General features: G+C 43.3%; 1 protein-coding gene across 2 annotated transcripts in view; it reads left to right on the top strand.

Annotated features, from left to right (window-relative positions):
• Window positions 1-26,041, top strand: part of LOC126338067 (spastin) — a 449,984-nt gene that overhangs the window by 418,712 nt on the left and 5,231 nt on the right. For both annotated transcript variants that reach the window (XM_050001523.1, XM_050001522.1), the window contains 2 exons: window positions 10,543-10,733; window positions 14,899-15,092. In XM_050001523.1, the coding sequence (XP_049857480.1) occupies window positions 10,543-10,733; window positions 14,899-15,092 (385 nt within the window). The remainder of the gene's footprint in view (window positions 1-10,542; window positions 10,734-14,898; window positions 15,093-26,041) is intronic.

Genomic DNA, 26,041 nt, shown 5'->3' with positions numbered 1-26,041 from the left:
TGTTAAACAGAATCACTATTGTCTCACAAAACTTTATCCTCTCCAACATTGTTTTGTTACTGGTCAATTTGCAACAGAATTTTTTTTATAATACTATATTAAATATCCTTTTCAAACCTATTTGCAGCACTTACTTGTGACATAGACTTCTAGCACAGTTCATTAGCTAATGGGAGATCTTTGTCACCGTTAGATATGTTGGTCATATTGAAGTCGTACAAGACACAATATGCATGATGCTGTGGTCTATCCATTAGTTCACCACTAATTATATAGTTATTAACACAGAATAATTCCAAGGTGGTACCACAATGGACATCTTGTAGAGACTTTCCAAAAACTCTCCTTGATGAATGTGAAAAGTGGTAGTGTCTGCGATCGTTAAACCAAAATAAGTCTACAAGAATACCAAAATTGTTGGGAACTTGAAGTAAGGCAGTAGGTGATTTTTAAATGTGCCAGTATTTAATGATGCCAAAAAATGTAGTTCATTAAAGGCTACACAAAAAACTCAGTAAGTCATTAATTGTCCTAATATAGCAAATGTAGAAATGTTGTGTGCTTATGAACAACAAATTAACTTTGTGTGAAAACCACCACCACCACCACCACCATCATCATCATCATCATCATCATCATCATCATCATCATGTGCACCACCACCACCACCACCACCACCACCACCACCTCCTTTTCTAGTGCAGTACCAGTAGATGGTCAGTTCGAAAGGCCAATCACATTTAAAAAATGTTTTGAACAGCTGTATCTTATCTGCCAGTACAGATTTCTAGGAAATTCAACAGTGGGAAATAGTATCAACAAAAAAGATGTACTTTTATAATGAAGCCACTGAACATGATTACTTGAAAACACACACAACAGCTTTCAGCAGTGCTTGGCTGCATTTGTGCTTTTTAGTAAAATTTTCTAGACAAGAACTGACTTTAACCTACACACACACAGAATTACTAGCTTTCGCAACCGATGGTTGCTTCTTCAGGAAGGAGAGGGAAAGTCGAAAGGATGTGGGTTTTAAGGGAAAGGGTAAGGAGTCATTCCAATCCCGGGAGCGGAAAGACTTCCCTTAGGGGGGAAAAAAAAGGACAGGTGTACACTCGCGCGCAAGATTCCAAGCCTTACCAAGCGGGAAAGCGGCGGCAGACAGGCACATGAACAAAACACACAAACACACACACAGAATTACTAGCTTTCGCAACCGATGGTTGCTTCTTCAGGAAGGAGAGGGAAAGACGAAAGGATGTGGGTTTTAAGGGAGAGGGTAAGGAGTCATTCCAATCCCGGGAGCGGAAAGACTTCCCTTAGGGGAAAAAAAGGACAGGTGTACACTCGCGCGCGTACACACACACACACACACACACACACACACACACACACACACACACACACACACACAGACACAGACACAGACACAGACACAGACACAGACACAGACACAGACACACACACACACACACACACATATCTATCCGCACATACACAGACACAAGCAGACATATTTAAAGGCAAAGAGTAAGGGCAGAGATGTCAGTCGAGGCGGAAGTACAGAGGCAACGAAGTTGTTGAAAGACAAGTGAGGTATGAGCGGCGGCAACTTGAAATTAGCGGAGGTTGAGGCCTGGCGGATATCGAGAAGAGAGGATATACTGAAGGGCGAGTTCCCATCTCCGGATAGGTTGGTGTTGGTGGGAAGTATCCAGATAACTCGAACGGTGTAACACTGTGCCAAGATGTGCTGGCCGTGCATCAAGGCATGTTTAGCCACAGGGTGATCCTCATTACCAACAAACACTGTCTGCCTGTGTCCATTCATGCGAATGGACAGTTTGTTGCTGGTCATTCCCACATAGAAGGCGTCACAGTGCAGGCAGGTCAGTTGGTAAATCACGTGGGTGCTTTCACACGTGGCTCTCCCTTTGATCGTGTACACCTTCCGGGTTACAGGACTGGAGTAGGTGGTGGTGGGAGGGTGCATAGGACAGGTTTTACACCGGGGGCGGTTGTAAGGGTAGGAGCCAGAGGGTAGGGAAGGTGGTTTGGGGATTTCATAGGGATGAACCAAGAGGTTACGAAGGTTAGGTGGACGGCGGAAAGACACTCTTGGTGGAGTGGGGAGGATTTCATGAAGGATGGATCTCATTTCGGGGCAGGATTTTAGGAAGTCGTGTCCCTGCTGGAGAGCCACATTCAAGGTCTGATCCAGTCCCGGGAAGTATTCTGTCACAAGTGGGGCACTTTTGGGGTTCTTCTGCGAGAGGTTCTGGGTTTGAGGGGATGAGGAAGTGGCTCTGGTTATCTGCTTCTGTACCAGGTTGGGAGGGTAGTTGCGGGATGCGAAAGCTGTTTTCAGGTTGTTGGTGTAATGGTCGAGGGATTCAGGACTGGAGCAGATTCGTTGGCCACGAAGGCCTAGGCTGTAGGGAAGGGACCGTTTGATATGGAATGGGTGGCAGCTGTCATAATGGAGGTACTGTTGCTTGTTGGTGGGTTTGATGTGGACGGATGTGTGCAGCTGGCCATTGGACAGATGGAGGTCAACGTCTAGGAAAGTGGCATGGGATTTGGAGTAGGACCAGGTGAATCTGATGGAACCAAAGGAGTTGAGGTTGGAGAGGAAATTCTGGAGTTGTTCTTCACTGTGAGTCCAGATCATGAAGATGTCATCAATAAATCTGTACCAAACTTTGGGTTGGCAGGCTTGGGTAACCAAGAAGGCTTCCTCTAAGCGACCCATAAATAGGTTGGCATACGAGGGGGCCATCCTGGTACCCATGGCTGTTCCCTTTAATTGTTGGTATGTCTGGCCTTCAAAAGTGAAGAAGTTGTGGATCAGGATGAAGCTGGCTAAGGTGACGAGGAAAGAGGTTTTAGGTAGGGTGGCAGGTGATCGGCGTGAAAGGAAGTGCTCCATTGCAGCGAGGCCCTGGACGTGCGGGATATTCGTGTATAGGGAAGTGGCATCAATGGTTACAAGGATGGTTTCCGGGGGTAACAGACTGGGTACGGATTCCAGGCGTTCGAGAAAGTGGTTGGTGTCTTCGATGAAGGATGGGAGACTGCATGTAATGGGTTGAAGGTGTTGATCTACGTAGGCAGAGATACGTTCTGTGGGGGCTTGGTAACCAGCTACAATGGGGCGGCCAGGATGTTTGGGTTTGTGAATTTTAGGAAGTAGGTAGAAGGTAGGAGTGCGAGGTGTCGGTGGGGTGAGGAGTTTGATGGAGTCAGGTGAAAGGTTTTGTAGGGGGCCTAAGGTTCTGAGGATTCCTTGAAGCTCCGCCTGGACATCAGGAATGGGATTACCTTGGCAAACTTTGTATGTAGAGTTGTCTGAAAGCTGACGCAGTCCCTCAGCCACATACTCCCGACGATCAAGTACCACGGTCGTGGAACCCTTGTCAGCCGGAAGAATGATGATGGATCGGTCAGCTTTCAGATCACGGATAGCCTGGGCTTCGGCTGTGGTGAAATTAGAACAACATGCCACCCTCCACCTCAAAAAACTATCCAATCTCCTGGTTTCCCACCTCCGGAAAGGCAACTCACTCACCCTCCACAACCTTTCCAACAAACCTCAACCTCCTCTCATTGCACACAGACCCAGTCTCTCCATTCTACTCTATCTCCCACTTCCAGCTCCACTCTCCCCAACACCTCAAAATTCTAGTCAACACAATCTGGAACCACAACACCCCAATTCAGTAGTTAACCTTTCCTCCAAACCCCTCTCCCAATCCGAAACCTCTGTCCTATCCAAAGGCCTCACCTTCAGCCCCACTGCCAGGTTCAACCAAATTGCCCTTGTCAAATATTTACTGTCCTACACTCGTAGTCTCTGCTGGAAATATCACTTTGCCACGAATTAAAACAATCCTGATCCCACTCCTAATGATCCAACTCCCCAAGACACTATCCAAATTGAACCCTGCCTGCAACAGTTCCGTCCTCCATCACAGCGGGACCCACCTCCTCTTCCTCAAAATCACCCTCTCCAAACCTTCCAGGAATTTCTCACTGCCAGCCTTGCCTCTCAATCTTTCTTGAAAAACCTTAATCCTACTCCCAACATCACCACAGCCGAAGCCCAGGCTATCCGTGATCTGAAAGCTGACCGATCCATCATCATTCTTCCGGCTGACAAGGGTTCCACGACCGTGGTACTTGATCGTCGGGAGTATGTGGCTGAGGGACTGCGTCAGCTTTCAGACAACTCTACATACAAAGTTTGCCAAGGTAATCCCATTCCTGATGTCCAGGCGGAGCTTCAAGGAATCCTCAGAACCTTAGGCCCCCTACAAAACCTTTCACCTGACTCCATCAAACTCCTCACCCCACCGACACCTCGCACTCCTACCTTCTACCTACTTCCTAAAATTCACAAACCCAAACATCCTGGCCGTCCCATTGTAGCTGGTTACCAAGCCCCCACAGAACGTATCTCTGCCTACGTAGATCAACACCTTCAACCCATTACATGCAGTCTCCCATCCTTCATCGAAGACACCAACCACTTTCTCGAACGCCTGGAATCCGTACCCAGTCTGTTACCCCCGGAAACCATCCTTGTAACCATTGATGCCACTTCCCTATACACGAATATCCCGCACGTCCAGGGCCTCGCTGCAATGGAGCACTTCCTTTCACGCCGATCACCTGCCACCCTACCTAAAACCTCTTTCCTCGTCACCTTAGCCAGCTTCATCCTGATCCACAACTTCTTCACTTTTGAAGGCCAGACATACCAACAATTAAAGGGAACAGCCATGGGTACCAGGATGGCCCCCTCGTATGCCAACCTATTTATGGGTCGCTTAGAGGAAGCCTTCTTGGTTACCCAAGCCTGCCAACCCAAAGTTTGGTACAGATTTATTGATGACATCTTCATGATCTGGACTCACAGTGAAGAACAACTCCAGAATTTCCTCTCCAACCTCAACTCCTTTGGTTCCATCAGATTCACCTGGTCCTACTCCAAATCCCATGCCACTTTCCTAGACGTTGACCTCCATCTGTCCAATGGCCAGCTGCACACATCCGTCCACATCAAACCCACCAACAAGCAACAGTACCTCCATTATGACAGCTGCCACCCATTCCATATCAAACGGTCCCTTCCCTACAGCCTAGGCCTTCGTGGCCAACGAATCTGCTCCAGTCCTGAATCCCTCGACCATTACACCAACAACCTGAAAACAGCTTTCGCATCCCGCAACTACCCTCCCAACCTGGTACAGAAGCAGATAACCAGAGCCACTTCCTCATCCCCTCAAACCCAGAACCTCTCGCAGAAGAACCCCAAAAGTGCCCCACTTGTGACAGAATACTTCCCGGGACTGGATCAGACCTTGAATGTGGCTCTCCAGCAGGGACACGACTTCCTAAAATCCTGCCCCGAAATGAGATCCATCCTTCATGAAATCCTCCCCACTCCACCAAGAGTGTCTTTCCGCCGTCCACCTAACCTTCGTAACCTCTTGGTTCATCCCTATGAAATCCCCAAACCACCTTCCCTACCCTCTGGCTCCTACCCTTACAACCGCCCCCGGTGTAAAACCTGTCCTATGCACCCTCCCACCACCACCTACTCCAGTCCTGTAACCCGGAAGGTGTACACGATCAAAGGGAGAGCCACGTGTGAAAGCACCCACGTGATTTACCAACTGACCTGCCTGCACTGTGACGCCTTCTATGTGGGAATGACCAGCAACAAACTGTCCATTCGCATGAATGGACACAGGCAGACAGTGTTTGTTGGTAATGAGGATCACCCTGTGGCTAAACATGCCTTGATGCACGGCCAGCACATCTTGGCACAGTGTTACACCGTTCGAGTTATCTGGATACTTCCCACCAACACCAACCTATCCGGAGATGGGAACTCGCCCTTCAGTATATCCTCTCTTCTCGATATCCGCCAGGCCTCAACCTCCGCTAATTTCAAGTTGCCGCCGCTCATACCTCACTTGTCTTTCAACAACTTCGTTGCCTCTGTACTTCCGCCTCGACTGACATCTCTGCCCTTACTCTTTGCCTTTAAATATGTCTGCTTGTGTCTGTGTATGTGCGGATAGATATGTGTGTGTGTGTGTGTGTCTGTGTCTGTGTCTGTGTCTGTGTCTGTGTCTGTGTCTGTGTCTGTGTCTGTGTGTGTGTCTGTGTGTGTGTGTGTGTGTGTGTGTGTGTGTGTACGCGCGCGAGTGTACACCTGTCCTTTTTTTCCCCTAAGGGAAGTCTTTCCGCTCCCGGGATTGGAATGACTCCTTACCCTCTCCCTTAAAACCCACATCCTTTCGTCTTTCCCTCTCCTTCCTGAAGAAGCAACCATCGGTTGCGAAAGCTAGTAATTCTGTGTGTGTGTTTGTGTGTTTTGTTCATGTGCCTGTCTGCCGGCTATATATATATATTATTTTTTTTTCTCGAAAGTTTTTAGTTTGTATTGTCAGATTTAAATAATCTGAGATTTGCACTTCTTCCTTTCTTTTCTAAAGTATTTTAAGATTTTGATAGGTTCTAATAGAATATGTTGTTGCTGAATAGACAAAACTCCACCAACATCCCAGGATTGTGAAGTGAAACGTCACCACTGTAGATTTTCCACTTTTGTTTCGTAGCAAGGACTCAGTTGATATAACCACTTCAGTATGTTGAGATATCACTGCTTTGATTTTAGTATTAATTTTGATGTTTGGTGATCTGTCTCAGTAATCATATAAACAAATGATATGAGTTTTCTGTTTGTAAATGCTAAGAGGCTCTTTGGAAGCCTTTACTCATAATTGTGAATTTTTGGCTTCTACGTTTCTACTGTTAGATGATAGTTTCTTGTGTGTAGTATGAGCACATTTTTATAATTTACTGACGAGCCTGCTCCAATAACCTGACACTTAACTGATGCAGAGACAGACTCTTGAGAATGGTGGAAATGTTGCTTGTATGGCACATAATTCTGCTTTCGGTTGCCATGACCCTACGAGTTACAGCAAAGATTGCTGTCGACTCTCTAAAGGAAATAAACAGCCACCTCGCTAATGGGTCAGCAGTTCTTATATTGTTACTGAAACCTCCCTATGTTGATTATTTTCTTTATTTATTTTTATTCATCCAAGGATTATTTCACAATGATACAGGAATTGTGTTGGTAATACAATAACAATCAATAGCTCTAAACATAAACAGAACACATGAATTTTCTCTATGAGGATAGGTGGTTGGCTGTGGCCTTGATGAAGGAACCCCTGAAGTGATTTAGGAGTGCAATGGGATACCCAAATCAGGATGGCCGGACAGAGCATACCTCGTCCTCCTGAATATGAGGTCATTATCTTAACAGTTGCAGTGCTACATGTGATTGGTGTCTATTATTCAATTGCCACATGTGGTTGGTCTCTATTATATGATGATCTTTGATTTACAAACAGTTTACTTCAGATTACTTGTAATATAAAGCATAGCTTTCTTTTATTGCCAAACACACACACACCACACGCACACTTGATGATGACACCCACTGATGACTTCAGGGCCATGAAGATGCTGCTGTGCTCCTTTGCACTAAGTCCAGTATGTTTGGAAAACTGACTGCAGGTTTACAAACATTCGTCTATGCTCCATGTTTATCTCCTTATCCTTCCCGCTGTCCATCTGACCCCCCCCCCCCCCCCCCCCCCAATCCTCCCTTCATTATTAGTGAGAGGAGATGTTGAACTTAGGAGGTGACAAGACATTACTGGCAAGGGCTTCAGAACATAACATGTGATTTTCCTGTAAGAGCAGTAAACAGTGAACATGTATTGAAATGTAACAATGTGTTGCAATTAAACCCTTTCATTATTATCCACTACTCTGAGTCCTCAAAGTAATCTTTAACTGTGTAGTACGCACTACTTACTAAGAAAGTTTTAGCTGCCTTTAACAGATTTAGTTTAGCAATCAGTTTCATTTCCATGAACAGTTAATTACATAATTTTATTATGCACTAGAAAAAGCTGTTGTGAGTCTTCTGTTTGTTTTTCTTGGTAAACGTAAGCTCAAACTCTCTTGTGTTCCATGGTCGTGTGTAGAACTATCACTGAAATACTTATACTGTAGTGTGATTAAAATTACTTGATAGTTGATATCTCTCACTTACTGCTACATTGTTGCCACATCAACTGCTGGCAACTGCTTGGTTATAGGTGGAGCATTGTTAGAAGCGGCCACCAAGGTATAGGAGCTGCTCTGTCGACAGCTGACTTTGTGACCAGTGACTGAACTGCGGCAAACGACATGTTTTAAAGCTACGAAATGAAACTCTTGTGCTATCCTAACCACAACTTTGCAATGTGTGGTGTATCTGTGAGAGAACGGCAATCAAAAGCCCACAGCACAACTAAAATCATGATCGGTGTGTTTACGCCATTTAAGGCTAAACTCTATAAGCAAATGCGAAACACACAAATTCCATAATATATTCATTTGCATAACCATCTCCCACACCAGTAAAATAAAATTGTACTTTCTCACTGTCATTGGTTACCTCAAACTATATCTATACTTGCTACACAGGATGCCACTTTACTAACCAATGAGTGCTGTGACCCAAGCAGATTCCAAATGAGAAAAAGAATGATAAGAAGAAAAATAAGAAAAAATAAAGTCAATATGAGGATGAAAATGATGTGGAAAAGTATTAGAAATGAAATAAAATAAAATACGTATTTATGTCGGTTGATTGAAGAAAAATAATAATCAAAGTCTTTCAATTAATTAAAAAAAATTAAAAAATTTAAAAAATCTACTGACTGACAAGATTCAAACCTATGACCCTACACAAGCCAGGTTTATACACTCTTCCATAACTCTTCAGTGTGTGTGTGTGTGTGTGTGTGTGTGTGTGTGTGTGTGTGTGTGTGTGTGTGTTGGTTTTAGTTTTGGTGGTGTTATGAAGTATGGTGAGACAAGAAATATACTGGTCAAACCAAGTATTTGGGATCCAAAAACATCAAGAAAAAAAGCCAGAGTAGGAATCTGAAGTGAACTGACTAATTGTGGCAGTTTGGCAACAGCAAATGGTTCAAATGTTTCAAATAACTTCCGGGAATTCAGCCAGGTAACACTTCAGCGACCGCCGATATTTCGGCGGGAGAACACCCCGCCATTTTCAAGACAAACTGCAACAGACAGGTGGCGTACAAGCAAATTTAAAACCTTGGTTCTCGGACTGAAGCAGGAAAGATAACACACACACACACACACACACACACACACACACACACACACACTGAACACTAGTGCCACCAAAGATGACCAAAGTCGGAGCTATCGATAGTGAGACTATGAATTCGCAAGTGAGATAGCATTGACTCCCTCTGTTTTTTGACAAGGGAGAGAACTGGATTCCAAACAGAGTTTAAACAGAAACCTCCATCCCTGTTAACGAGGTTGCTCGCTAATTTAATCTCAACTGCCTCCCTAATAACACTGTCCCAATAGCTTGAAGTGCATGCCAATATCACGGTGTTATTATACAACATGGGGTGACCAGTATCCAAGCAATGTTCGACAATAGTAGATCTACTTGGCTGCTGTAATTGTGTTTGACGTTTATGCTCAGTACATCGGTTCTCCATGGTCCTGATAGTTTGACCAATATATGCCATGCCGCAGCTACAAAGAATACAATATACAAGGGTTGTTTTTTAAGTAAAACAAATATTCGGGTGGATCGAGTTCAGATGTTCTAGAAAGACATTCAAATTCTCCCTACCATGACGCCAAACAACGAAGGTATCGTCAACGTATCTAAAGAAACAGGCGGGTTTCATTTTATGGTCGCATCTGAAGTGTCTGATTTCACTTGGGATTGGTTGGACGGTGCCTCATGGACTCAAGCTGACTGGGAATACAACTCCATCACTGCCCGGCATTTGGCAAAGTTTGAACGTTTTCATTTATGATGGACTCAATTATTTTTTAGAATGAAGATAGTAGTGAAACTGACCTGTAATCCTCAATATTTTCTGCACTGCCTTTATTTAGTAAATGCACAACTAGTGCATGTTTTAGATACTGTGGAAAAATAACTGAACTGAATCGCACATTTATTATGTTTGTTAGTGAAGGCTTGTACGCTGTCTGTGCACCGTTTCAGAACAGACCGGAACCTCATCTATGCCTGCTGATTTCTTATTTTTTTGTGACAAATAAATAAAAACATCTATTTTTTATTTTTGTATGTCTTGCTGAACCTAAGTTCTGTTATGGGGAAACATTATAATTGCACTCACTACGTAATAGATTGTGGGCACTACATGTGTTTCTGGAAGATTTTGCTGCAATTTCTCCACAATACTATTAGGTATGATTTTATTCTTGAGTACTGTGAGCACAAAACTCAAATTATGTAAAAGAAAAGTTTTTGCTTTGTGGTCTGTTCGAATTATCTGAGCTTCTGTTTCCACCTCACGTTTTCATAGATATTGCATTCTGAATTGCAGGAATGTTTGCTTTTGTAATTACATTGGTTGATTGTTGTCTTGTTCACAGCCCTCTATTATTTTTGTGGATGAGGTGGACTCACTTCTGTCTGAACGCCGGGAGAACGAGCATGAAGCTAGCAGGAGATTAAAGACAGAGTTCTTAGTGGAATTTGATGGGCTGCCGTCCAATCCTGAAGAAAGGGTTCTGGTTATGGCAGCCACCAATAGACCACAAGAGCTGGATGAAGCAGCTTTAAGGTAAATTCATTTAAACCTATTGGTCATATAATTTTATCATGTGTCAAAGCATTTCAGTAGTTGTATACAAGGGACTCTCATAAGACCATTCAATACATATATTGTGATTAAGAAAATGACTGCAATGAACATTATGCAGAACTATGTGGAATTATGTATTTTGGAAGAGATTCTTAACTGAGATCTTGTACACAGTGGCAAGGTCCTAAGCCCATGTTTGAACAGCAGTCATGACAAGCTGTCTGTTAAACTCCATGATTTTTTGAGTAGAGTATTAGCAACAAAACTTTAGCATCAAAGGCATTTGTGAAGATATGCAATGGCAATAGCTGAAAACACCAATGTGTGGTATGAGAACACAAAAATGGAAATAATATATGTGAGATGCAAAGGGCACATTGATGTGAGAGGGGTGGGTTGGGGGGGGGGGGGGGCAGAATGAAAGGGGTGTGAGCAGTAGTATTAATAGAAATGGGAAACTGAAAACACCAGTAGCTGGTAGTGTAATGCTCTGGGAGATAAGACACACAGCTTTCTGAGTCTCTGTTGAATAAAGGCACAATCACATAGTGCAATAGTTATCAGAATACCACCAGATAAAAACTTGTATTGGGAAGTAGGGTGAACTTAATTTGTTGTTGTTGTTGTTGTTATGCTTCTAATTAAAAAAGCAAGTTCACTTATCTGTTTGCTTCATCTGCTTCAGGAACTGGCAAATGAGCCAGATAATTAGTCATCGTTCTTGGTACGTACATAAAGACTATCTGTGGAAGGTATGACAAGGCTGTCTATGAATCATAAATTACCTGTTTAGACATCACATACCTGCCATGACAGCTAAGAATTAACCAGTTTGGAAATTGTACTTGAAATTTTAATGAAGAGAGAGAATTCTGGAATAAGTCCTAAAAGGTGTTGTCTGCAGGCATTGCAATCTAATTTTGCCCTTAAACTTGTGGATGTGTCCACAAGACCCTTAGTGCATATGGAGGCAATCAATGTAGCACTCAGCACTTAGATTTGCAAATCCAAATTTAATGCTACTCTACAGTTTATTTATGTGATGTCTAACGAACATAACTGCCTTTTTCTCCCCCCTCCCACTCCTTCCTCGCTGTAGTTGAGTTGTTCTTTGCTGTGTATCTCATAGTATTCTCATACCTTCTGATATCCTCTCATAAACATATCTGACTAGTTTTTTTTGTTCACTTAATTTTATCTAACTTAACATCATCATTTAGTTTTAGATCTTTTCCCTTCATCAGCTGTCTGGTGTTCTCTTAGTTTTTTTCCTGTTTGTTCATCATTGGCCATGCAAAAGCTCAAGCTGTTTACCGTATAATTTTGTTAAAGCCTGATTTCTCATTAAGTTGATAGTTGCAGCATTTACTAGAACTTCAACACATTTGTTAATTTTAATTGGTATTCATTCTCTTGTACACAATTTTGTAGATAGCTGGAACTGGATGTGTGCCAAATGAGTTTTTTAAACTTATTATGGTAGTCACCCACTGGGATGTAGGCTTCCGAGGTGTGTAAAAGAACCACATGTATGAAATGATGAATATAGACTGTCTGAAAAAGTCTATTTCCTGCTAGCAGTTTGTTCACTCCTGAGTACATACTCTGTGATTAATTTTTCCTAATGCAGATCGTCTTCATTTCTTTGTACCTCTAATACTCCAACAATTGCCCACTTGTTATTATGTAGTTGTGCTTTCAGTTCAGTAACAAATCTACAGTACTAAGCATTCTATATGGAGTTTAAAAGAAGCATTTAAATGTTTATCATGATATTTGGTTTCAACCAAACTGGACTTGCCAAGATACGGGTGCAGAAGTACCGTGTCCAGTGTGATCAGTACACAGGCAATGTTATTCCAGTCCGCTACTTCCAATGTGCTTTAACCCAATTAGAGATACAGACATTCCAGAAACTCCAGCAAAGCATTAGAGCATCAGACAACCCTATTCATGGCACACTAGCCTGTCAGGCCTACAGTTTAGTGACACACTTACCTCTGCTAAATCATGGCAGCATGGGGCCCATATTAGTTTATGCTTATCTGCAATTGTTTCAAAATGTAAAAGGCCGATATCCACACAACCAGTTCAGACTGAGCTTGTGTTAGCAGTGGGTCAATGTTAGTCAGTTTGTTTTCTGTTATAGAAAGTAACTTGATCTTTCAGGAAGTTTGCAATGTCTACCATGTGGACTGCAGAGCTGCCTGTGTCTGTTCACAAAACTGAAGTCCCCTTGGATTGCAGTTACTTGCATGTGATGGTGTGAAGAGTTACGGTGCACAGGATGGGACACATTGTGGGACACACTTTATCTTGTTCACCTGCTGAGATCTGTTCTCCTTAGAAGGGCCCACCTAAATCTCCCCCATTCTGATGTAGCTACAGCTTCATGAGATTAGACAAACCTCTCTACCTACAAATTTAGTGCTGTGATAAACCGAAGTCCACTGGAGAGATGTATGTGGAGACACAGTACTTGATGTTTGTTGGATGAAGGATAATAAAATTTCTAGTACAGTTTTCCCTGCATGAACAGTTTGCTACAAACTTGACAATACTCTATCAAGTAGCTTCTTGCATGTGAACAGGGCACCTCTAAGGGTGTTGAATAGTGTTACAGCTACATTATGTAACCTAGGTGAAAACTATTCATTTGTGGACAACTTCTGAATTACCTGTTTTCCATCTCCAGCCTCTGTGATGAAGAGAGAGCAACAGTGTGCAGGAAAGATGAGTACAGGTATTTACTTCTCAGGTTCAATATTACTTTGATAGTAAATTAACATAGATGTCCCATCTGAAATAAAATAAAATATGTCTGACCACAGAACATCCTAAAGTGTCATACAAAAAGAGTGTGGATAGAGATCGACTACCTCACTTGTTGCACTGAATGTAGCTTTACATTGTACAGATCAACAAAGCAGATTTGCTTAAAGTTGTTAAATGCTGTGTTCAATGAGAGGATTAGTGTGGTGACTACTGCTTACTGAAATAGCTTGCAAAAGTTCGTGCTCATGGTACAGTAGGCTCTGAGGGTCCACATTATTGCTATGGAAGTTGACATTTTATGTTATCCATGCGTCTCGTGAGTGGCTATACACATACAACAAAATCATTTTTTATGTGAGCTTGGAAAAGTATCATCTGCTTGTGTGGCAGAGGTAAGATTTTCATTTGTCAAGAGGAAATCAACATGTAGGCTCAAATTGGTTTTACAGAAGAGAGAATAAACCATATGAACTGAAAAGGTGTATTTAATAATAAAATTATACCATTGTATGAAATTTATGTTTTTGTTCTAGCAGTTGAATACAAGGGGTATACCCTTTGACGGTTACATATTTTCACTAAGCTATCCCCCAATTTTCTTAATGTTCCATACACATCTACCATGCATGATAGGGAACCTTTCTGTTACCCAGAAGACAATTGGCAGATTAGAAAACACTAAATCGAGAATTCTTGCATCTGATAGCCTTCTTCGATGAAAAATCTTTTAGCCACGGAGACGAAATTAATTATAAGACTTGGAGAAGCAATGATGTAGAATTACTTCCTATATTAAGAGGACCTCATACTTACCAATATTTAAGTTAAGAATTTATTTCCTAACAAAGAACTAGTTCTTAGATGTGCAGATCCTGCAGTCAGTTTTAGCTTATGACACTGTGTTGTATATGCTCTTGAAAGCTGGATTACTCTCTACCATGAATGCTGTTGCTAAACCACACATAAATGGGAAATACTTTTATAGTTTTCACAGATTTACCATGTGAAGCTGCTGCTAATATATTCCTATATTTATCATATAGACAGGAGCTTTTTTTTACTGTGCTGGTTTATAGATGAGTCAGAGTAAGCTGATCCCTGACAGTTGCAGTGGGCTGGGTGCAGCAGCTTTGCAGGCCCACATCAGCCAATAATGTAATGTGATTTTATAAATGTTTCTATGACAACACCTCAATGCTGTCACAGCTTTGTAGACAGTTACTGATTTTTTGCCTGCAACTGTCAGTGCTTCGCAGTTGAAAGCTGGCAACAGTGCTGTGAGCTGTCGGGGATCATCTTATGCAGTCTCGATTATAGATGTAGTGCTTTTATAACACTGTAATGTACACAACAGAGTGTAATGTTCCAGACGTTTTACGAAGCGCATCTACGTGTGCCTGCCGGATCAGGAGACACGTGTCGTATTGCTGCGGAGGTTGCTTAGTAAGCACGGCAATCCACTGCGTGACGATGAGCTGCAACGATTGGCTACTATGACTGATGGCTATTCTGGAAGTGACCTTACTGGATTAGCAAAGGATGCTGCCCTTGGTCCAATAAGAGGTACAGTGCATATACACAGAGAAAGTCATTAAATTTATCTAAAGATCATAATTTTTGTAAACATTATCTTTAGTATCCTGAGAGTGGATCAAGATGAGAGCTGACACTGTTTCCCAGTTGTGAAGATGGCCCATCCAACTCATAATCCTGGTGCCTCAGAATACAAGTTGGATATTATCAGAAAAGAAACTCAGTAGAAAAGGACAAAGAACTCTGAGAAATAACTGAGAGTGAAAAATTATGTAGAATAAGAAATTACTATTGAATCCCACAAGTTACTAACTGTATTTTGTGCAGTTGTGCATGTAACCTGTGCAGCTAAGTGCCATGAGAATTATAAGTCCTGCACCTGCAGCAGAGTAATGCAGGTCCAGCTTCTAGAAGCTTCTCTGTCACCAGTCACATAGCCATGCTACCGTGACCCCGAAAGCACATTATCTCCCACTACATAGCATTCCAGCTGATGTTAAGTTATTCTTTGAAGCACACACATTGTGCAGTGTTACAACTCAAACTACTTGCTCTTATTACTCATGCAGCTGATTCACGACATCTCCCTACCCGAGGGAAAATTTTGTGGTCTTTGTCCTTGGAGGCTGCAGAATTTTTCTGTCAGTTACGTTACTATGCTCCTCATGAATTTCTTTTTTTTCCTCTTTGAAATTAAGTACTCCATGTTTTCTTATTCTTAGTTCATGGTGTGCTAAATGTCCAATTAACTTAGGGAATTTTCTATTTTATCCATGTGTCATCGTAATGCCTGTTTTGCACTAACACACTCTAAAACACTCATACTGAGTAAAAGAATTTTCTCTGACATAATTCTACAGCGCTTGCAGCTCATACATCAGTGTTTTGGAATTTATTGTTTGATCCTACTAATTTAAAATAACTTAAGATTTCTTGTGTCGCATTATAAAGACCTACATTCACCAAATTGTTTTAGTGTAATTTCATAAGTTGTAGATCCAGATGATGTACCACTGTTTGAACTGAAGTAAACCCAAATGTTAACATGGTAATTTGCATTACCATATGTGTTGCCACCATCCTGTAACTAAAACAAACCTTTCAGGCTATTGGCGTGTACCATCATCCACTTATTCCCTTTTAAATATTCTTTGGTGTGTTGCAGTATACAGGTCTTGTCACTGACTTTTTCTACCGGGTGGAACTCATTTGGAAGTTGGATCTTATCATAGCTTTCCTTATTCTAGGATTGAGACGGTGTGCGAAAATGTCTTGCACGCTGTGGCTAGGTCTCATTCGATCTTTCTCAAGTCGAGCACATAATCACAAATACAACAGTGGTGGTCTTTGTAAGATTCACAGTTTGTCACAAACTCTCCCAAACAACAGCTAATGAGATGTGTACCCAGTTGCACTCCGTGGTGTTGCATTAAATATGAATACAATGTATGGAATCAAAGTATCTAAATCAATCTGAGCTCTGTCTGTGTGTTGCCAATGTTCCAGTAAAGGTTCTGTATGGTTTTTCTTATGTTCTATTAGTCTGCAGATGGTAGTTAGTTCATTGAATTTTCTCTATGTGTAGTGTGGACAGTATGCCAAATTTTAAAATAATATTTTCTTCTAGCACTGTTGGTACAATGTCAGCATCTTATTCCATGATTAGAAACTTTGTCAGCATATTCTAAAAGGGAAAATTATGTGTTTGTTTAAGGGGATGCATAAAGTCTATATCACATCTTTGAAAGACATGATCAGCAGTTGTCATTTATTGTGTAGGCATTGTAGTTCTACTTGTGTAATTTTATTCTTTTGACAGATTTTGACCAATGCTGGTGAATATACCGTTGTATTTCAGCTTTCATGCCTTCCAAAATGTAATATTTCTTTATTTCTACCATATGTTCTCCCTGTTCCCTGATGACCACCCAGTTTTTTTCTTCTGCTTTTACTCTGATTCTGTGCAAGGTTGTCATTAGAGTTTGGCATGGTTAATTTAAGGGGTGGCTGGATGCCCTTCCTGTTGTCATCCCATTACGCTACCCCTGGTATTCCTACCTGTCGTAAGAGGCGATTAAAAGGAGTCCCTCCCCCTCAAGGGGGTAGTTTGCGCCTGCGTCCGGAAATGGACAGTTCAACGACTTACATTTGTGGTCATTTTGGTTTTTCGCTTATTCTGGTTTCTTCCTTCCTTTGTTTGTTTCCTTTCTTTGTTCTTCTCCCTCTCTCAATGTTTTCCTTACTTTTCACCTTGCCTTCTTGTCCACCCTATGGTCTCTGCCTCGGCATTTGAGACAGTCTGTCCTTTCTCTCCCTCTATCCCTTTTTTCCCCTGTTCTTCTTTCCTCCCTGTGCGTGCCAGAAGGCCGACCCACGTGTTCGTACGCATAGCCGGTGACGGGGTAAAGTGTAATTCCCCACCCTGGGTAGACAAGTAGGGCCCGTGCGTACCCCGTGGTAAAGGCCAGGCCCGGGGAGGGGTGATTATCCGAGCTGACACCTTCTGACCATGCCGATTGGTCTCTCCATCCATTTCTCTGGAGGTGTGACCTGAGATGTAAACATTCACCTAAGGCGGGAGCACCCTCTGAGAGGGTCCCCACAAGGAAGGAGCGCGCCATTGGAGATGCTTTCAATCATGGGGGATTCATCCGCAATGGGTTTCTCTTCTCCTCTCACAACTTCTGCCCAAAAACAGAAGCTTGACCAGCCACCAGTGACAAAAGTGCTACCATCTGCCCCAAAGTTCCTCGTAGTTTCTAGATCCGAGGACGGAAAGGATTTTTCATCTGTCAACCCTTTAGTTATTCAGAAGGGTGTAGATGCCATAGCCAGACCTGTCAAGTCTTGTACTAGGATGCCTTTCAGGCACAAAAACTCCTTAAAGCTACACTCCTGTACATGTTCCCTGTCCAGGTGGAGGCTCACTGCACTTTGAATTCGTCGCGTGGTGTGGTATCTACTGGATCACTCGACGGATTGACTGACGAGGAGATTGAGTCTTTTCTCACTGAGCAGGGCATGACAGCTGTCCATAGGGTCATGAAAAAGGTTGACAATGACCTTGTACCAAAGCGGGCTATGATGTTATTTGTGTTCGCCCCTATGTCCCAACACCTACGCGCTGCTGCCAGTGTCAGTGTTTAACCACACCCGCCAGTCGTTTCTAATGCGGCTAAATGTGTCACTTCTGGCAGACACACCCATGAGGGTGACTGACCACCTGTCTCCTCGCTGCATGAACTGTCAGGGTGACCATGCAACGTCCTCTCGCGACTGTCCCATCTACAAGGCTGAACACTGCATACAGTAAATTCGGGTCAAAGAGTGTCCACCTCAGCTGCTCGCAAGCTTTTTGCTAGCAGGAAGCCCACGCTGCTCCCAGCGGGGAAATACAGTACCATCCTCGCCTCTCTTCGGCCTACCAAGGAGGTATTGTTGCAGACATGCGATCTGACCTTTAGCGCTACAGTAATCCATTTGGCCAGTGCTAAGATTACCCGGTCAACGTCTCCTCTTTCTCCCGTCACCCCGACGACATAATCACCTTCATCAGCTTCTGCCAAGACTAAGACCCATAAGTCAGGCGCACGGGCCTTCAAGAAGGAACCATCCCCTGAAGATTTCTTACGTACCCCGAACTCCCAGCCATCGACCAGTACTTCGACTAAACGACCTTCCAAGAAGGCTCATAGGAAAAAAAGTTCTCCTTCTCCGCCGCGGCGTGTTTCTTCTCCTGCGCCACCCAGCGGTTTCCGCCCCAGGCCGTCATCCGTTTCGCCTGGACGTACCACTGGTAGCCGAACATCTGGCCGTTCACCAGTGGAGGAAGCTCCCTCTCCCAACCATCTTAACATGGTGGCCAATGAACCTATTGAAAAAATGGACAATGACTCTCCGCCTATTGATAGCGGCAGCAGTGCTTGCTCGAAGCCAGGCCCTCAGCGGCCTTCGAGGTGACCCTTTCTTGCTTCTCCTTCTCCTTTTTCTTTTTCTTCTTATGATGGCACTTCTTTATTGGAATATTCGCGGCATTCGCTCCAACCAAGAGGACTTAAAGTTGCTGCTACGCGTGCACTGTCTGCTCATAGTAGCTCTCCAGGAAACAAAGCTATGCCCATGCGATCGTGTTGACTTGGCACCCTATACCTCTGTGCGTTTTGACCTACACCCTGTGGCAGGTATTCAGGCTCGTGGAGGGGTTATGTTGATGGTCCGGGATGATATCTACTACGATCCCATCACATTGCACACTGATCTGCAGGCAGTTGCCATCCCAATTACTCTTCCCACTTTCACATTTTCTATTTATACTGTTTACACTCAATCGTTGTCTGCCGTTACTAGGGCAGACATGATGCAAATTATTGCTCAGCAACCTGCACCAATTTGGTTGACTGGAGACTTCAATGCCCACCATCCCCTTTGGGGCTCTCCAGCATCTTGCCCGAGAGGCTCCCTGTTAGCAGACCTTTTCAACCACCTCAATCTTGTCTGTCTCAATACTGGCGTACTTTTCTTTCGGACACAACTCACACCTATTCCCATTTAGACCTCTCATATGCACTACCCAACTTGCACGTTGGTTTGAGTGGTACGCTCTTTCTTATATGTATTCGAGCAACCGCTTCCCTTGTGTTATCCATCTCCTGCATCATACCCCTTCTCTATGCTCAACTAGTTGGAACATCTCCAAAGCAGACTTGGGGCTCTTCCCTTCCAGGGTGACATTTCAGGATCAAAACTTCACAAGCTGCAATAGTCAGGTCGCACACCTCACGGAAGTAATTCTCACTGCTGCTGAATCTTCCATCCCTCATACTACTTCTTCTCCACATCGCGAACCGGTCCCCTGATGGACCGCAGCATGTAGAGATGCTATACATGCTCGTTGACATGCTTTATGCACCTTTAAACGCCACCCTACGATGGCGAATTGTATTAATTATAAAAGATTATGTGTGCAGTATCGTCGTGTTATTAAAGTAAGCAAGAAAGCCAGCTGGGCTGCTTTCACAAGCTCCTTCAACAGTTTTACTACTCCTTCTTCTGTTGTCTGGGGTAGCCTGTGCTGGCTATCTGGCACTAAGGTCCACTCACCAGTTTCTGGCTTGACAGTTGCAAATGACATCCTTGTGGCCCCTGAGGATGTCTCCAATGCCTTTGGCTGATTTTTCGTAGAGGTTTCGAGCTCCACTCATTACCACCCTGCCTTCCTCCCCCAAAAACAGGCACTTAACTTCCGCTCCTCGAATCATGAAAGTTATAATGCCTCATTCACCATGCGGGAACTCGAAAGTACACTTGCTCGGTCATGGTCCTCCACTCCGGGGCCTGATTTGATTCATATTAAAATGCTGAAGAACCTTCCTCCTGGGGGTAAAGGTTTTCTTCTTTGAACTTAAGCCAGGGAAGGACAAGCACTTGCCTTCCAGTTATCTACCCATTTCCCTTACCAGCTGTGTCTGTAAGGTGATGGAACAAATGGTTAACTCTCATTTGATTTGGCTGCTCGAATCTCGATGCCTACTTACCAATGTACAATGTGGATTTCGTAGGCGCCACTCTGCTGTTGACCATCTGGTTACCTTGTCGACCTTCATTATGAATAACTTCTTGCAGAAGTGCCAGACAGTGGCTGTGTTCTTTGATTTGGAGAAGGCTTATGACACCTGTTGGAGTGCGGGCATTCTCCGCACCATGCATACATGGGACCTTCACGGTCGCCTCCCTCTTTTTATTCATGCATTTTTAATGGATCGAAAGTCCAGGGTACATGTGGATTCTGTCCTGTCCGACACCTTTCGCCAGGAGAATAGGGTGCCACAGGGCTCAGTTTTGAGTGTTGCTCTCTTTGCCATAGCAATCAATCCAATAATGGATTGCCTCCCAGCTGATGTATCAGGCTCCCGTTTTGTGGACGATTTTACCATCTACTGCAGCGCGGAGCGTACATGTTTCCTGGAGCGTTGTCTTGACGTCTTTTACTCCTGGAGTGTTGCCAATGGCTTCCATTTTTCTACCAAGAAGACGGTCTGTATTAAGTTTTGGCGCTACAAAGAGTTTCTTCCACTGTCCTTACATCTCCCATTCGTGGAGACAACAAAATTTTTAGGTCTTGCATTTGACAGGGAACTTAGATGGTCTCCACATGTGTCATATTTGGCTGCCCATTGTACCCGTTCCCTAAATGTCCTCCGTGTTCTCAGTGGTATGTCGTGGGGAGCAGATCGAACGGTCCTACACCGCCTATATTGGTCGATCGTCTGCTCAAAGCTGGATTACGGGAGCTTTGTATACTCCTCTGTACGGCCGCCCATCTTATGCCGCCTCAACTCTACACAACATCGGGGATCACGTCTTGCGATCGGAGCGTTCTGTACTAGTCCCATTGAGAGTCTTCATACTGAAGCCGGTGAATTGCCACTAACCTACCGGCGCGATATACTGCTTTGTTGGTATGCCTGTCGGCTATTATCAATGCCCGACCACCCGTCTTATCGTTATTGTTTTGACGACTCTCTAGACTGTCAATACGGGTTATATGTATCTCCCCTGCTACCCTCTGGAGTTCGCTTTCTCCGCCTCCTTCAGCAACTTATTTTCCACTCCCTGCAACCTTTAGAGTGGGCGAGAGCCAAACGCCACCTTGGCTCCAGGCTGAGGTTCACGTTCACCTTGACCTCAGCTTGCTTCCAAAGGAGGTCACCCCAGCTTCGGTATACCGCTTGCGGTTTGTCGAACTTCGTTCGAAGTTCATTAATACGATCTTCATTTATACAGATGGCTCTAAGACCAATGACGGTGTCGAGTGTTCTTTTATTGTCGGGGCACACAGTTTCAAATACCGGCTCCATGGCCATTGTTCGGCCTTCACAGCTGAGCTATTTGCCCTCTATCAGGCTGTTCTTTAAATCTTCCGCCACCGACATTCTGCTTATGTCATCTGCTCTGATTCGCAGAGCGCCATCCAGAGCCTCAATGATCTGTATCTGGTTCACCCTTTCATGCACCGGATCCAATGCTCTCTTCAGCAGCTGACGGTTGACAGCATTTTATCGCTGACGGTTGACAGCATTTTATCGCTGACGGTTGACAGCATTTTATCGCTATGGTATGCCACTTGGTCTACACTTAATGAAAACAAGCTTTGGGCCTTGAAACCTCTCCCCAGAGCTTGGACGACCTCTTCCTGCCCTTCTCGGCGGGAGGAGGTCGTTCTGGCCCGGTCACGCATTGGACACTGCCGATTCAGCCACCGCCATCTCCTGGCGACTGCGCCGACGCCGTTCTGCCCATGTGGGCAATTGCTGACAGTAGGCCACATTTTAAGTCCTGTCTGAATTTTAATACACTGTGCATTGATTTTGGCCTGCCATGTACTCTGGATGAAATTTTAGCAGATGACCCAGGAGCAGTTGCTCACGTTCTTCGTTTTATCCATTTGATAAACCTGTCCAAGGACATTTGATTATGCTGTTTCTTTTAATCCCCTGCCTGTTAATGTGCCTTTTATAGTGTTGTCCTTTTTAGTTACTGTTTTAACATTGTGCCTCGCAGTGCATTCATAATTTAGTCTGGGCGCTAATGTGTGCCCTAAACACACAAAAAAAAGAAAAAAAAGAAAAGAAAGAACCATTATGCCCCTAGGAGGGAATACATATATCTCAAGTGTGTACAGTGTAATTATGTGAAAGAGTGTGAAAATTTTCTGATTTTTTGCGAATAGTGTAACTGAGGTGGGAACGTACCACTCCAGTAGTCACCTAGTCAGATATGGGAAACGGCCTAAAAACCACTTCTAGGCTGACCGGCACATTGACCTTCATTGTTAATCCACTGAGCCGATTCAATTTTGGCCTGGCTCAGCCCTCCATCCAGGATGACGTGCTTTAACACATACTGTTATTTGGGTGGATTGAATCATGAAACTGCTTCAGAATTGCTTTGTCTGCGCAGATGTGCTTCCTGTTACTGCCCGTGCATCATGATTATGCATATGGCCTAGGGAACTTGCTCTCCCACATCTTAACTCCCTTTTTCCAGTTGGTTTATTATCTCTGTCACATACAACATCAGGAATGACTTTAATAAATCCATTTTCCCTGGCTACCGTAGCTGTTTCAGCGCTCTCTCTCTCTCTCTCTCTCTCTCTCTCTCTCTCTCTCTCTCTCTCTCTCTCTCTCTCTCTCTCTCTCTCTCTGGTCTTCTTACTTCATGCCTTTTTCCACTGCTCTTCATTTCATTAGTAGTTTTCCAAGGTTTCTTATTCTAGAGAAAGCACCTGCAACTTGATTTTTGAGTATCTGATCTGAGATATGACTTACCCAACTGGTTTGTGGTCTGTGCATACTGTGAATTTTCAGCCAAACAAATACAATCAGAAATGTTAGACTGGCCAGCAGATAGTAAGAATTTCTCATTCTACATTTTCTGGTCTGATTAATGTGACCATCTGTCGAAAAGCTGAATAACCACCTTCTGCAGAGAGTCAGTGAAGTTCTGGCAGAAACCAAGAGAGATGTGGAGCCATTCAGAGTCCAGTTCCATGGCCAGCTATGCTAGGTTTCTCAGTTGAGAATCCATGGCAGCACAGATTGATCGAGGTGGTCCCATAGATTCTTGATAGGGTTTAAATCCAGGAAGTCTGTTGGCTGGGGGAGTACAATAAGGTCATCTGGTGCCCTTCGAACCATTCACATACACTGCAGGCTGTGCAACATGTTGCATTGTCCTGCTGCTAGATGCCGTCTTGCCAAGGAAAAGCAAACTGCATGCAGGGGTGGATGTGGTCTCTGAGGATAGATACTTCTGGAATCCTGTCAAGGACTTGAAAAATCCACGCCAAACAGAATCTCTCTTGTACTTCGTTTGAAAAGTGGAATAACTTGCTATTAAACAGGTGGTTATAATTTTTGGCTCATCAGTTTATGTCATTGTATGCCATGCATTTCTTTTTTCATTATCAACGTACTTGACTGTGAGGTGGTCGTTTAACTTACTGGCCCTGGATTTTCTCTTTCTGTACTGTCATCACTTGTTCCACTTCAGACACCTTTGTGAGTGGCACTACTTCTGCTATCAGCACTTGACACTCCATCACTATACTTTCTTCTGTTATATTTAGCACACTCGTTTTACAGTGTCATTTTTTAGCACTAGCAGTGCTTTGGGTACATAATTTCCTGGTCTTAGTTCCTGTTTTGTAGTGGTACCTTTCAACACTTTTCTTACATTTACACGCACACAAAAGTTTGTTCCTCTCTGAAACCCATTATCAGTCCTTGCTCTCTTCCTATTTAGTCTCTCTTGGTATTCCTCCCACTAGGATATTTCCATAACTTCACTGCTCCAATGGCAACCAAATTAACATTGCCATTGAACCGGCTTTTGTTTTTTCACAGCTCCTACCCCTTCCACATTAGCATTTCACTTCTCAGCAATTACTACTACTGCACTTTCACTAAAATCTTTTTTTATGAACTTCTCTTTCTGGGAGCTATTGTTACCATCCTGTGTGTAACTCAATTTGCTTCCCATGAATCCATAAGCTTTTTGCACCATAATCTGTTAAGACATTCTATTTAGTTAGAAATCTCTTTGTAATGGACACTCAAATGACAGATCTACCTCTGCCCCAATAGTATGAACTCTTTGCTTCACTCCTTGCTACATGCAGTTCAGTATCTACAGCACCTTCCATCTTATCAACAGTATTAATGATTGCTGTTGCCCTAAAACCTTCATGTGGACCACACATCCAAATGTTCCACAAAACTTTTTTTAAACTAGACTTATTAGTATTCCACTATCTACCAGAAACCTGATAGGGTTCCATTTTATATTTCTGCACTACAATTCTATTGTTCTTGTTCATGCAGTCAACAAGAAATATTTTGCCCAACAAGGCACGATGCGACTACCCCATTATGCTCCCTTTCAGTTTTATGGCCTCTTATATTTCTTTTTTGCCGACAACCCACACTCGTTACATTGTCTTGCATAGTGGCCCCTCTTATTAAACATAAAACACGCACTTATGTGTCTTGACTCTGAGCACAGTGCGCTGCTCCCCAACAAAGTAGGTTGTGAGAATTTTACTGGTATTAGAAAGTCTGTTTCATTGTACCACCCTTCACCTTCACATTCTCATTCTATCCATCTGCATTTTCTCATTCTTATTAAGATAGATCATCCCCCCCCCCCCCCCTCCCCCCGCGGCGCTGTTTCAAGCCCTGTTCCCATCAACATGTATGACAGTCATCACTACATGCTCTAGCTTTCCACAGATATAACATGTTAGGCCTTTAGGCCATTTATAAAGGCTCACATTGATGCACCTCCGATGTGATCACATGTTGTCCTTCTGATGTTGGCTTCTTTCTAGAAGCTTCTGTTATCAGTCACGTAGCCATGCTACCCTGACAACAAAAAACAGTCTCCCCTGCTGACATTGTCACTCTTGCAGGTTCACATATTGTGCAGTTTTAAAACTTCAGCTACTTGCTATTAATACCTAAGGACACATTCACTACAGCATGATGTATAAGAAGTTTCTGGAGAATTGCAAATTGTGTCGTAAGTTACCAAGAAACATTCTTCTGGTTATAAACTTGTGTTTGGCAAGGTTTCATAAAAGGCTTTGTGTGCATTGTGACTCATTCTTCTACGTAATTGTTAAGAAAAAGGGAGAGGAGTGCCTCTCTCCAAATACTCTCACAACACCATGGGGTAGTGTTACTTTGTGCCCAACTTTTGGAAATATTATAATCTAGTCAAGTACTTTATATTTTAAAATTTTGAGAAAAAATATTTGTGGTTTTCAGTGAATTACTCTACCAGATTCCATAAGTTTAAATTTTTTAGCTAAACGTAACCCAAAAATTTAAGTCTTATTAATAGATGTCACTTTTCCCAGTGCATGTCGCATTCAATATTTTCGGGTTCAGGACATCACTTATACACTAACATATCTGTTA

Source organism: Schistocerca gregaria, chromosome 1, assembly GCF_023897955.1.
Source record: "Schistocerca gregaria isolate iqSchGreg1 chromosome 1, iqSchGreg1.2, whole genome shotgun sequence".
Classification (NCBI taxonomy): domain Eukaryota; kingdom Metazoa; phylum Arthropoda; class Insecta; order Orthoptera; family Acrididae; genus Schistocerca; species Schistocerca gregaria.
The sequence above is the reverse complement of the archived record's forward strand: the minus strand, read 5'-3'. Positions and strand labels throughout refer to the sequence as shown.